This window comes from Emydura macquarii, unplaced genomic scaffold (assembly GCF_026122565.2).
Source record: "Emydura macquarii macquarii isolate MOO-44397 ecotype Brisbane River unplaced genomic scaffold, CSIRO-AGI_Emac_v2 contig_629, whole genome shotgun sequence".
NCBI classification, from domain to species: domain Eukaryota; kingdom Metazoa; phylum Chordata; order Testudines; family Chelidae; genus Emydura; species Emydura macquarii.
Window position 1 is genome coordinate 508,053 of NW_027130766.1, and position 12,820 is coordinate 520,872.

General features: G+C 44.5%; 2 protein-coding genes across 5 annotated transcripts in view; one reads left to right on the forward strand and one right to left on the reverse strand.

Annotated features, from left to right (window-relative positions):
* Positions 1–12,820, reverse strand: part of ASIC2 (acid sensing ion channel subunit 2) — a 900,906-nt gene that overhangs the window by 216,324 nt on the left and 671,762 nt on the right. The window lies entirely within an intron of this gene.
* Positions 5,974–10,390, forward strand: LOC137148231 (uncharacterized). Its single transcript, XM_067540873.1, has 3 exons — positions 5,974–6,128; positions 7,171–7,225; positions 8,470–10,390. The coding sequence occupies exons 2-3, from the start codon at positions 7,186–7,188 to the stop codon at positions 9,813–9,815; spliced, it is 1,386 nt and encodes a 461-aa protein (XP_067396974.1). The 5' UTR covers positions 5,974–6,128; positions 7,171–7,185; the 3' UTR covers positions 9,816–10,390.

Consider the following 12,820-nt stretch of genomic DNA (forward strand, 5'->3'; position numbering starts at 1 on the left):
TGTGTTATGTTAAGAGGTAAATAACACTTCCCTATGCACTTTCTCCACACCAGTCATGATTTTATAGAGCTCCATCATATCCCCCCTTAGTGGTCTCTTTTCTAAACTGAACAGTCTTAGTCTTTTTAATCCCTCCTCATGTGAAAGCTGTTCCAGCCCCATAACTATTTTTGTTGCCCTTCTCTGTACTTTTTCCAGTTCTAATATATCTTTGTTTGAGACGGGGCAACCAGAACTGCATGTGGTGAACAAGGTCTGGGTGCACCATGGATTTTCTGTCTTATTATCTCATAGAATCACAGAATCATAGAGTTGGAAGGGACCTCAGGAGGTATCTAGTCCAAGCCCCTGCTCAAAGCAGGACTAACCTCAGCTAAATCATCCAATCCAATCCAATCATCTGTCCCTTTCCTAATGATTCCTACCATTCTGTTAGCTTTTTTGACAGCTCCTACACATCGACCTGCACATTCAGCTCCTTTAAGAAAAGCAGTTGGGAGTTTTCAGACCTGTCTATGCCTCCTGTTCACACAAGAATGCAGGTGTGAGGCAAGGCTCCCTCTACGGCCTGTAGCAAACTTGTCTCCCAGTTCAGAGCCAGGATTGCCCTGAGGATGCATGTAATGCCCAAGGAAACATATGCTATGTAAATCCATCAGGGGCCCGCAGCCACAACCAGGTGCTATTTCTTTCCCCTGATAAAGTAGGTGGAGTTTTACTGGACAACTAGCATTGTGCAGCTACTCTGGAGATAGTGCCAGGGCCCATCCGTCTCTGAGTATCAGTTCATAGGTTCACTGCTTCCTTTTTCAGGTCACTGTAGAAACTTCATAGGCTCAGGCCCCTTCTGCTGCATGCTCTCCGACCAGCCGCAGAGCTTGGCCTCCTCCAAACCTGCCAGAGTGCCGCATGGAGAGGAACGAAAGCTCTTCCGCCAATGGTACAAGAGAATGGGAGGCAGCCGCACACAGGGCCCCAGCACAGAGGCTCTCTGGGAAGGCAGGGAAGAGAAGGCAGGACTATCAGTCCCAAAGGCCTGACTTATCAACGCTGGAGCGTCTGCCAGCGAGGGGAGTGGCTGCCATGGATTAGCTGCTGGACTGTGCTTTATCTACCCCATCGTCTGGCTGCGGCTGGGTACAGCTGCACTGTTCCAGCAGGGGCTGGGGGAGCTACTGTGAACTCCCTGTCACAGTGCAGAGCAACTGCACCTGTGATCCGATCCCCCTGCAGCCTCCAGCAGAGACGCCCCGTACCTGCCAACAGTTCGGGGGGGGGGGGGGGGGGAGGAGCAGGTGTTACTGAGCATGCAGGGATGGGGGAAAGTAATCCCCCCTGCCCATGCGTCCCCTCTGCAGCAAGGGTACCCACTCTAGGCTCCCGGCTCCTTTTGGGTGGAGACGTGTGTCTCTCTCCCTCCTGACCAGGGTATTTCCAGGCTGACCAGTTCCTTCCCAGGATATTCCCAGCAAAAGACCGGCTGCCTAAGCAGTCTTCTCTTGCCTTCAGAGACAGTTAGCAGAGTTGTGGCCATAGTTAAGCTACCATACCACCCTTTCTAAGCAAGCACATTTTGTTCTTAAGGTAAAACCAATCCAGAGAAAACATACTGAAAGCAATAAAAGAATTTACATGTGTTTTAATAAGCTTACCAGAGATCACCCCCAACTCCACCATGGGCTCCTTCAAACCGCATCCAGGGAGTTTCCCTTGGTTTCGAGTTAATCACCCCCTTTGCTCAGAACAAGAATCCCCCATGAATCTGTGAATGAGTCCTTCATCCAGTTTCTAGAGGCCATGAGCAGGTAATCAGCCAGACAAAGGGCCCCCTTCCCAGAGCAAAGCTTCAAGCGGTTGAGTCCTTGCCTACTCAGATGGGTTACATTGGTACACCCCATCCTCCTACAGATTTCTAGTGAAACCCACATCCTTTGAAAAGTGTGTTTCGTTTCAAAAAGTCCTTTGAAGTTCCTGACGTTAGTTTGCATTAGTCATGTCTCCTAGCTAAGTTTTGCGTTATTGTGCAACTGTACGTAAACAATTGCATTTTTAACACAATGGACCGCAAAGGTATTAAACTTAATTCCACAAGGCTCCTCCGGGAGATTGCCCTACACTTCCCACTCTACAGCCGTACAGCTCTGTTTGCTGTGCGTTCCTTGTGCTCAGCTGAGAGCAAGAATTTAACCTGTGTTTATCGCTGCATAAGTGTGTGAGTGGGAGAGGCTCCTGTTGTCTTGAGGTTTGTGCACCAGCACCAGAGTCTAGCCCTCTGGATTTAAGCACGCTTTCCTCAGCATGTGCTTAAAAATATGAAATGCCTCAACTGACCGTACTGCAGCTGTTTGAATTTCTCACTCCTGAAGGGAGCAAACCTATTCTTCCCTGAAGCCAAAGATGGGTGAAGCTACCACTGAAACAGCCAGGAATTCTTATTTGACATGACCACGGAAAGCTCCGTTACAGGGAAGAGGTAGCTGCGTGATAGGTGGTTTATACTTTGGCCTTTAGGGTTTTTACCCTTCTGTCTTCAGAGAAAGCGGCTGGCTCCTCAGAAGCAGATTTTGGCATTGTACACCACATGCAAATCACTTGAGAAAATCCCCACCAAACCAATTCCACCCATCGTAGTTATGGCTGTGATGAGCAACTCAAAGCAAGACAAGTGGTTGCGCTTATTACTATGAAGAGTGAAATGTTCAACTGTAAGGAAGTCACATGCAGAAACTACAGAAACAATTCTGACATCAACCCAATTTCTGTACACACGCCATTAAAAAGAAATAGTCTCACTGATTATCTCCCAAAATAGCCTTAACTCTGCCCCAGTAGCAAATCACAACTATAATAGTAATAAAAGGGGCCTACCATCAAACATCAACCCCGCACACCTGTTACCGGAAGTTCTGCCCCATCCACCCATCACAGGAAGTCCCGCCCAGCCGGTCACCTGACATCTGGTCCTGCCTTGGGTTATGACTTCCTGGTCAAGATGGGCACCTGACCGAAGCGGGTGGTGCGACCCTTCTGAGAAGGCCTCCTGCCTGCTCCCCACCAATGGGAGAGGGTTTCGCCCCGAAAGTGGGATTGGACCCCAGATGGCCACCTGACCGGAAGGGATGGTGCAATCCCTCCACCAATCGGCATGTGTTTCACGCCGAGAGCAGGATTGGCCCAGATACAACACAGGAGGAGCAGGGCGCACCCTCCACCAATCGGAGTGGGCTTAGGCTGTCCCAGAAAGGAAAGGTGCACCAGTTGGGGATGGGATGGAATCTCTGGGGCTCGACAGTTGGTTATGTGGTGGCACCGCCCCTGGAAGTCTTGGGGCCTTTAAAGCATCTCGTTTTCAAGACCACGTGGTTCACAGCTCGTGGAAAAACGCTGAGAGGAGAACATGGATGCCTTCACCACTTCTGTGAGGCCTTTGGAATTTGTTTTGGCTCCTAAGGTCTTGGCCCCCAGGCATAGAAAGCACTACATCAGCGACAGTTCTGAGGACAGCCCTTTGGCTCAGCCTTTGTTCGACACGCCGGAACCCGGAACCCGAGCGCCTGATGAGCCTGACGACCTTACGTTGTCCGTCCCCATGGAGTCGCCAGCGGGACAGGCCGAAGGAAGAAGCGAGTCACAGGCAAAGGAACGAGCATGGTTGGGGTGTGTGATGGGGTTAGTAACCAATCCGGGTCGTGTAGATCTAAAAACAAATCAAAAGCCAAAGCCGTAGAAACTTACAGCTATTTCTTTTCTGAAAATCTCTCGGCAGGTGACCCCAAACAACGTTGCATCAGACAGCGTAGATGAATCAGGCCCGTCTTCTTTCTGCTCAAGGCCGATACAAATCGATGAAGAAGATGACCCCGAGGATGACGCTTATATAGATTTTAAGAGGAGTCTTGGCATGGAACGAACTGAGCTGGTGCCTCATCGTGAGCGTAAAAAAGTCATGCGGGCTATTGTACGTGTTGCTGTTTATGCTACCCTTAATCATGGTCTTAGGGAAAAGCTTTTTGAAGATTGTGAGGGTTCTGTCATAGACGCTCCAGGCCAACAGGACCATGACTGCGTGACTTGCACTTCAGAGGATATAAACTGCGAGCTTCAGGACCTGTGTGCTGAACTATGTTTTGAAAGCTTGTTGAACTCTGTTATTGCCATAAGTTATGTTCTGCAGTGTCTCTGCTTAACTCAGAACATTTAGCACGAGGGGTGACTCTGGTAAAGGCTGTGCAATTTGGTCAAGACCCAGGCGGTGTTTTAAAGAAAATGACCAACCCGGAGGATGCCTGTTTAGAGTGTTATGTGGACCGTCTGGTCCGCACAAAATGTTACAGAGCCTTACTTAGGAAGCAGACTATTTGTAAGAATTCCAAAAGGATTAAGTTAGAGAATGGCAAGGGGCCCCTACACGCGGTATCAGGCTTGTTAGCTGTAAATAAAAGTATTGAAAAGGGGCTTTGTGACTATCTGTGTTTCTGTAAGATGGCCTGTAAGATGGCTGCATGTCTTTTAAATTTAAAAAAAAAAATGTTTTTGTGAGAACCTAGCTATTGTGTATGTGTGTTTTTACAGCAAAAAAGCTGAAATGTGTGTAGTAGAAACCTGTGGGAAAAACCAAACCAAAAAAAAAACCAACCCCTGTAAAAACCAGGAATGTTTGAGACATGGGTCTGACTCACCAAACCCCCCACCCACTGAATTTCAACCTTTGTTTTCACCACGGACCAGAGTTATCAGGTTGCGGGGCCTCACTTACAGTAAGGGAGGTGACTGAATGCTACTGGATAGTTTAAATATTACCTTGGGAGTTTGTAGAACGCGATTGGACAGTTTAAAATAAAACCTCAGGAACTGGTGGGTCATTTTTCTCCTAGCAACGCAAAGTCGTGACAGGTTTAAAACAGTATATTAACAACAACCGAAATAAAAATCACACATCTTTCATATTTTTAAGAAGCATTTCTTGTAATAACAACCCATGTTATTTGTAGCGGGTGTGCGCTCTGGTTGTGGCCCAACCGTTTTATTTTAAGAATGTTTTAAGGTTTCAGCATATTTGTATTGAAAAAACTGTTGTAAGAACAATTAAACGTTTAAAAGCTCCGGGTGTTTACTATGATTGTGCTACACCTGTTTTTTTATTTTAAAACTGTTAAGCATTAAAAAAAAAAAAGCCCCCCCCCCCCCCCCCAAGCCGTTGATTGATATCTGCAAGTTCTGCAGTCAGAGAGGGGGTTAAGAAGTAACATTAAGGACTGTTATGTATGGCCATTGTTGTTTGATACTGTAAGAAGACCCTACAGTTTCATTTAAACAGGAAAAGGTTTTTTTAATTTAAAAATTAAAACGTACTCCCCGTTGTACAGATCTTAAAAAGAAAACCAGTTGTGCATGTTACAAAAGGGAACATTTGGGGATGGGGGATAGTGATCAAATCACCTCGCTAAGTGGGCTTTGAAAGACTCAGAAGGGTATAAAAAAAACCAAACCCTCTGCATTTTTTTTTTTTGGAGACTGTCCTTTCTCCCCACAGACACGATTTGCTGCCTCAGGGCTAGGTCTGTTGCTTATTCTGAACTGTATCTATTGTAGGAGAGTGAAGAGTTAAAAGCTGGACAAGTAGCCAGGCCTGAATTACAGGAAACAGACTTAAAGGAAGGGCCAACTTTGTTTTTGTGAATCTTAGTCAGAGTTTGTTAATGCCTTCCTTCCTGCTGTAAGGGTCTATGGGTCCCTCACGGAAACTGAGCGGGTCTGTTTGGTTGGCAGCATCTCTGGAGGAAGCAGGACCCTGGAACCGACACAGCCCCCAGGGCCAGTGGGGAGAGGCCAACCCAAGTCAGCCTGATTGACAGGATGGGCAGGCTAATGAGGGAGCCAGGAGGGTGGGGGGAGCCCAGCCCTCCCTGTGAGCTGGAGTTGCCTGCTGGGGCGTGCAGGGGCAGAGCTGACCAGAGCTAAGGACAAAGGAGCCAGCAGCTGGAAGGCTGGAATAGGAGCACAGAAAGCTGAGATGAGCTGACCCGATCCGACCCACAGCAGCAGAGCCAGGGGGGCATCCCAGAGAGCCAAGCACAGCTGTACGGAGCCGAGCCGAGCGAGCTGGGGCAGGAGCCGTCTGGAGCTGGGTGCGGTGAGCGGCTGGGGAGAGCGAAGGGGACTCTGGGAGTGTGTGGCTACTGGCAGAGCAGGGGTCTGACTCTGCATCCCTGCAGCATAGCCAGGGCCTGGGCAATGGACCTGCAACGTGTGACACAGACTGTGAACCCCAGAGATGCTGTTTGTGGTACCCCGGGACAGGGGGCAGTGTTAGGTTAAAGGAAAACACCCTTCTCCTCTTTTCTTATTTGATTTGATTGCGGTTTGTGTAATAAATTGTATTGTTTGCACTGTGTGCAGAGATCGGTGGGGCAGGGAAGCGCCCAGTGCAGAGTCAGTGCCCCGGAGTGGGGACACCCTAGCCCCTGCCCTAAGGGACCATGGCAAGATTGGGGGTTGAGTCCCAGGAATCCTGGTCCCAGCCTTGTCGGGGTTACAGGCACCCCACCACACAGGAGAGTGGGAGGGGAGCCCTCGAGGTCAGGTGGGCCTCTGGGAGCAGGGACTCACATCCTTTCGCTAGCCAACTCCACCGGGGTAGTGTACAAGCAAGGAAAGTTCCCCACAATAGCGGGCCCATTCCCCCGCTTACACTGGCAACCTGTGACGGGGATACGTTTATTGGCATCCCCTGTGCGAGGTCATTGGGTGGGAAGGAAGCATTATCTATCTTCTTTATTTTACAGAACGTTAGTGGAAAATTTATAGGTTTTAGGGTGAAGTGCCTGACCTTTGTATGGTAATCCTGTAAACCACAAACAGGGGCGGGGATAATTGTATGCATCGTGTAGTTGTTAATATTCATTGTATAGGTGCCCATGTAACCAAATAAGGGTCTATGGGGAGCTGCTGGAAATGTATACATTTACATACTGTTATGGATAGAAGAATTGTAAAGTAACCCCACCCTCCTTGCTCACTTCCAGCGAGGAGGTGGAAAGAGCAGGCAATAAAGGGTGCCTTTTTCCCAGTCCGCCACAGGGACAAACTGTTTGATTATTTCTAACATATATAATGTTACTTTTTTGTTCACGCTATCCTTACTAAGGATGATAGGTGTCTTTATTGCAGTGTGATCTATTGATTATGGAAACCACCCGTTCAAGGAGCCTGTCACCAGAGCAAGGTAAAACCCCTATTTTTAACTATATAGTTGGGGTTTCATTTTTAAAACCTGGGTATTAAAGAGGTTGCAGGGTAAAGGGTTTGATGCATTGGTGGTATTATACTAACTCAAATTATGCTTGTTCTTTTATTTAAAAGGTGCAGATAACACAAGTGCCACCTTGTTTCTATCCTGTGGTGGAAGTTCCATATTTGCAATTGGGTTTTGAATTTGTGTTTTATATTAAAAGTTTGAGTTCCTGTTGGGGCTAGAGATAAGGATGTATTTAAATTTGTGCAAAAGGAGGTGTTAAACAGTGGGAGGAGTTTTTTTAAAAAGTATTTTGGGGGTGTTTAAAACTGCCTGGAAGATTTTACTCTGAGCACATGGAAATATGTTTTAAAAAGTTGGTGAGGCCAGGGTTTATTTTATGTGTTTAAATTGACTGTGGAGATTTTTTTTTTTTTTCATTTTATGCAAAAGGTGGTGGGTTTTTAATGCTTGAATTGTATGTGAGACAGGCTTTGAGCTAAGTTGAACAGTGTGTTTCTTGAAAAGTATTTTGATGGCTTGTTTTTTTTAAAGTTTCAGTTGCTGTTGGGGGTAGAGATAAGGATATATTTAAATTTTGTGCAAAAGGACATGTTAAATAGTGGGCTTTTTAAAAAAAAAAAAAAAAAAAGTATTTTGGGGTGTTTAAAACTGCCTGGAAGATTTGAGTCTGAGCACAGGGTGGTGCTAGAGATAAGTGTGGAGGTTTTTTTAAAAGTATTTTTTTTTAAAGTTTGAACACCTGGTGATATGTTTTAAAAGTTGGTGGGTCTAGGGGTAGAGATAGTTATGGTTGGGGGGATTTTATTGCACATTTTGGTTTTGAGGCCTAGTGGCAAACTAGGATACACTAGGGGTAAAATCCATGTTTGCTTGACAGACTGAAATAGATATTTTTAAATAGTATGGAAAGATTAAGCCCAATGAGTATTTTATTTTAAAAGCTGATAAAACCATATTATAATAATGTTGTGTTTGCTTTACAGTACAGTCAAAACATGAAAGAACTTTAAACCTGGGGGTAAACAAGCTCAAAAGAAAAAGGAAAGAGGAAAATTTACCACTGTCAGCAACTGACAGAGAAATGAAGTCCAATAAATATATTTGTTTATGTGCTTTTTATTTTAAACAAATATGTAGCCGGTGTGGTAAAGTTACATTTTCTAAAAATGTTATATTTGATGCTAAATTGGAACATTTGTTTTCCTAATCAGGCCCAGCCTGCTTTCCTGATGCTGTTGTAGATGGAGTTCCAAGGACCCCTCCAAAGAGCCAGAAATCTTCTCCAAGGCCGTTAACGACGACGCCAGCTCAAAACAGCAGAGGAGCCCTGAAGAAGCAACAGGAAAGTCCCAAGCTCAGATATGTCAAGCCCAAGGACTCTGGTAAAAAGCACCATCACATCTCCAGTTTCTCAGTGGTTGACACCACACTAAGCCCTGAGATAGCTGTGAGTGAAAACACACGCATTCACAAACCCGGAGCATTTGCTCTAGAGGTTGTGAATCAAAAACCAGGGACTAAAAGCTCCTATGATGCTGGGGTATTTGAGAATTATTACAAACCAGGTCCCCACCTCAATATGTCTGATGCAGTTCTTCGTTATTCTAAAGAGATGTGGGAAAAATATGACGCTACGTTCAGAGCGCAAATGAGTGAATATCACGCTTTCTTCAGAGAACAAATGGGTGAATATCACACTTCGTTCAGACAGCTGATAGGCACTGTATTCTCCAGAAACCATGTAGAAAATGCAAAAACGCTTAATAAATACGCTGAAAACTATTTCAGTTTTCCAGAGGGTGGCTCTGAAGCCGCACAGCTAGTCATGAAAAGGGGCACCCGACCGTTAAAGTGTAATAAAAAACGGGGACGCCATTTGAGGGATAGACGCACGGCTGCCAAAAAGTTATGGGCCAGGGTCATTGTAAAAATTTTAAAAAAGGCTAAAAAGGTGACGAGGAGAAAAAAACAAAAAGAGATGCCCCCTAGTGGAGATTCTCAAGCTGGCGTGTTTGAGAATGAGGAGGTGGAAACCGACTTGCGGGGTGGTGGTGACTCTGATTCAGAAAGCTCTTTAGGCGAGTCCCCGTCTGCTCCCTGTGACCCCTTGGAGTCTGACATAGAAGACGGTCCCATAGAGGAACCCCCAAATGACCCCAGCCTCGATGTATATGTGGCGCAGGTGAGAAGATGGCAAAGTGCGTTACCTAGCTTTAGGATTTCGCTGTATTATGAGGAATTTCGTTTTGTCAATCTTGAGCGAATCAGTTCAGCTGAGCAGGTCATTGAAGCCGTGCACAGGGGGATACAGACGGCTCTCGATGATGCTAACGTCAGGCTAGACCCGTACGATTACGTTCAGTTACGTTTAGAGGGTCGTAATTTAAATAATCCTTTGTTTTCGGTCAGAAGAAATAAGGACGACCTGTCTGCTGAGGATTTCTTAAATCAGGCCTCTAAACTGTTCAAGAGTAACAGAGAAGTGCACGTCGATGGGACGTTACGCTTTGTTGTGAAGGCTGTAAAAACATTGGTGGGGGAGTCTGTAGGGTTTTAAATTCTATCCTCAACAGTCAAATCGTCCATAAAAAGAGTAGGGTATAAAAAGAGGTGACTTGTCGGGTGGCCCTTTTTAACAGTCGGGCCGGTCGGCCAAAAACAAGTCTAGATGCGTCAAAAGAACCCTGGTACTTTTAAAATGACTTAGCAAATCATCCCCACAGCAAAGGAAGGCTGTACTGTGTTTGGCTTCTGACGATTTAGTGGCAGCCGTCTCAGAAATAGCATTGAATATGTTAAAAAAAAAAAAAAATACTTTTGACACAGAATGAAGTGTGCATGTTGAAAAAGGGACGCGCGTTTATAAAAACTCTCTGTAATAAGAGGGTGTCGTTAAAAAGAAAAAAAACATCTGGTGAAGTAGTCTGGAAGGTTTATCGGACCTCAGTTACATTTTGCTATTCCTCTGCTAACTGGACTTTTGACTAATCAATAACAGAGCACACAGGGGTCTTTTGGAACACCTGAAGACTGTGGCCGGGGTTAATCATAAACCTTTTTTGCCTCCTAAAAAATGGAAACTGGCTAAAAGATCTGAATGGCTCAGTGTGTAATGTTTTTTCATGCTCTTAAATGGTAATGTTTTGCTTTAAATAAAAATGTATGTACTTTTTTTTTTTTTTTTTAAACACAATTTAATATCTACGTGTGCTTTTTAAAAAAAAAAAAAAAAAAAAAAAACAGGCATCAATTGCTTTTTTTTAAAAAAAACCCTTGCCAGGAGCACTTTATTGAGAAACATAGCTATAAAAGTCATTACAAGATACACACGTCTGGGCATGTTGAACCATGTTTTGAGCGAGTCTGGGCATGCCCAAGAATTTACCTTTTATATTTCTTATAAAATTCACCACCATCCGGTCGTTTTGCATTAAGTCCTTAGAATACAATTTTAAAATCTGGTCAAAAGGTAAACCCTTATTACGGTGGTGTAAAAAAAGCATGCAGTGATAGCCACAGGCGACGGAACGGGGGTCTTGTAATTGTCTAGTGTGAAACGTGATGTCAGTGGCATTTGTGTTTAAAAATTTCATAATGCTTCTAGGAAACAACACGCTGTTCAAGGGGTGTCCGTATGAGTCAAAAAACTCTCCACGATCCTGCTCCGCCAAGTACAAGGCGAGCCAGCATTCACCTGTTTGGCTGTGCAGATGCGTGTTGACCACCAAACCCAGGGGTCTCTGAGACAGCCTGCCGCCGGGGAGCCAATCGCTAGGGAACACATCTAAGAAACCCTCTTTCGTGTCAGGGTCCGCCGATAAGAGCTGCAAGAGCTGCACGGTGTCCATGTTCACATGTAGTCAAACAGAACGTTTCTCCTCTGATTTATCTCTATGACGTTGTCAAAAACCCCATACACAATCATATTGACCGTGACCGTCAAAGCCTTCGCAAAACATATTTCCGCTCTCAGGTTCCCGATTTTAATCAGGGAATAGTAGTCGGGAGACAGGTCAAAGGCAAACAATGTGTAACCCTGTGCAAATTCCACACGGTCGATAAGCAACGCGTGGTCTTTCATGTGTTTAGCGGTCGTCTGTACCAGATTCATGTACTCCCTCACGGTATAGCTACTGCCATAGGGCAGGGAATAATCTATACAGTAGAAAGTACCTTTATACAGATATAATTGAATCCACACTAGATTTTATACTGCTCTAACTATTTCAGCAGAAAAATCACATCCCTAACTGATGTAGTTAAACTGGTATGAAAAGTGTGTGTAGACAAAGTCTTAGCCAGTCCTTTACCTACTCATCACATCACTTTCTCTCACACAAAAGCACCAACATTTATTCATGCAAAGATGGGGCAAACCAGGCAAAAATCTATGAAAACACAATATATATATATATATTTTACAATTCACGTGACTATCATACAACTAGCTGTTTCTCCAGTGCAAAACAACTCCATGCATTCATAACTAGACAAATATCATGAGATACTAAGCCAACGTATGAACATATCCTAATTCTAACTCTTATGACAGAGCATAAAGCTGTCCTTTACAATCCAACAACTGTCTAATTTTTCTGGTGGGGGTGCGTTTAATGGCCTGTATGCATGAATTGGGTATTATGGCTGGTGACAGAACCGTTTACCAAATCCTTAGCTTTTGATTTCCATCTGTTGAATGTTTGGGAGTTTTATTTTTGTTTAGGGATGTGTTTAATGGTACCTCCTCTGCTGAATTGCATTTAGAAGCCTTAATTCCAACTTAAATATTATGAATGCTAACAAAGTATATTAGCATAGTTATTGTGTGACATGCATTACTCAGCCCAGCCCTCTTACCTTATTTATATACGGTAATTGTTTCTAAATACTATATTAAAAATATTAGGTTTCTAAGTTAAACAAACCCTGGCTGATATGGTACAGGGCAAGTGGACAGAGGAACACAGATTAAGTGACTCACTGAACTAAGGCCATTCACAACCTACTCATTTCTGTTCTGCGCTCCACCACTCAAGATTAGGTGATGCACTAATAAATGGAAATTAGTAAGTTATAGAACGCGTCGCCCACATACGCTTTGAAGAAAGATGTAGTACAAAATGAATGGAGTTTTTATACTTCCTATGAGTCTTCCAAAGTTCCTTACAGAAAAAAGGAACTGTTTTTCTTAATATTGTTCAGTGTGATTAAGTAGAAAATGACAATTCTTAATAAAGCCCTACACAGCTCAAAGCAGCACTGTAATTTTCTCTCTCTTTCTGCATTTAAACCCCCTCCTCCTCCCCTCCAAAAAACCCCCCACCAAATGAGTATTTGAAGAACTAGAAAGGCAGGACTCTGCCTTATCATAAGTCACTAACACCACCTCGGGCAGAACGCTTTCCCAGAATATTAAGCAATTACTGACATTTTTTAAAGAATATGATTAACATGCAAATGAATGAAATCAAATCAGCATATCAGTTGCTAACCTGCTTTCCCCGGAATAGGAAATTAAACTATAAACCTGAGTGTACCACAACACACCAGTGGGTAATAACA

What these genes read in the sequence shown, in the direction of transcription:
- LOC137148231 (XM_067540873.1), top strand. Translation starts at nt 7,186, where the DNA reads ATGGAAACCACCCGTTCAAGGAGCCTGTCACCAGAGCAAG. An exon ending in GAGCCTGTCACCAGAGCAAG is followed by an intron (nt 7,226 to 8,469) that starts GTAAAACCCCTA and finishes TTTCCTAATCAG; the next exon opens with GCCCAGCCTGCTTTCCTGAT.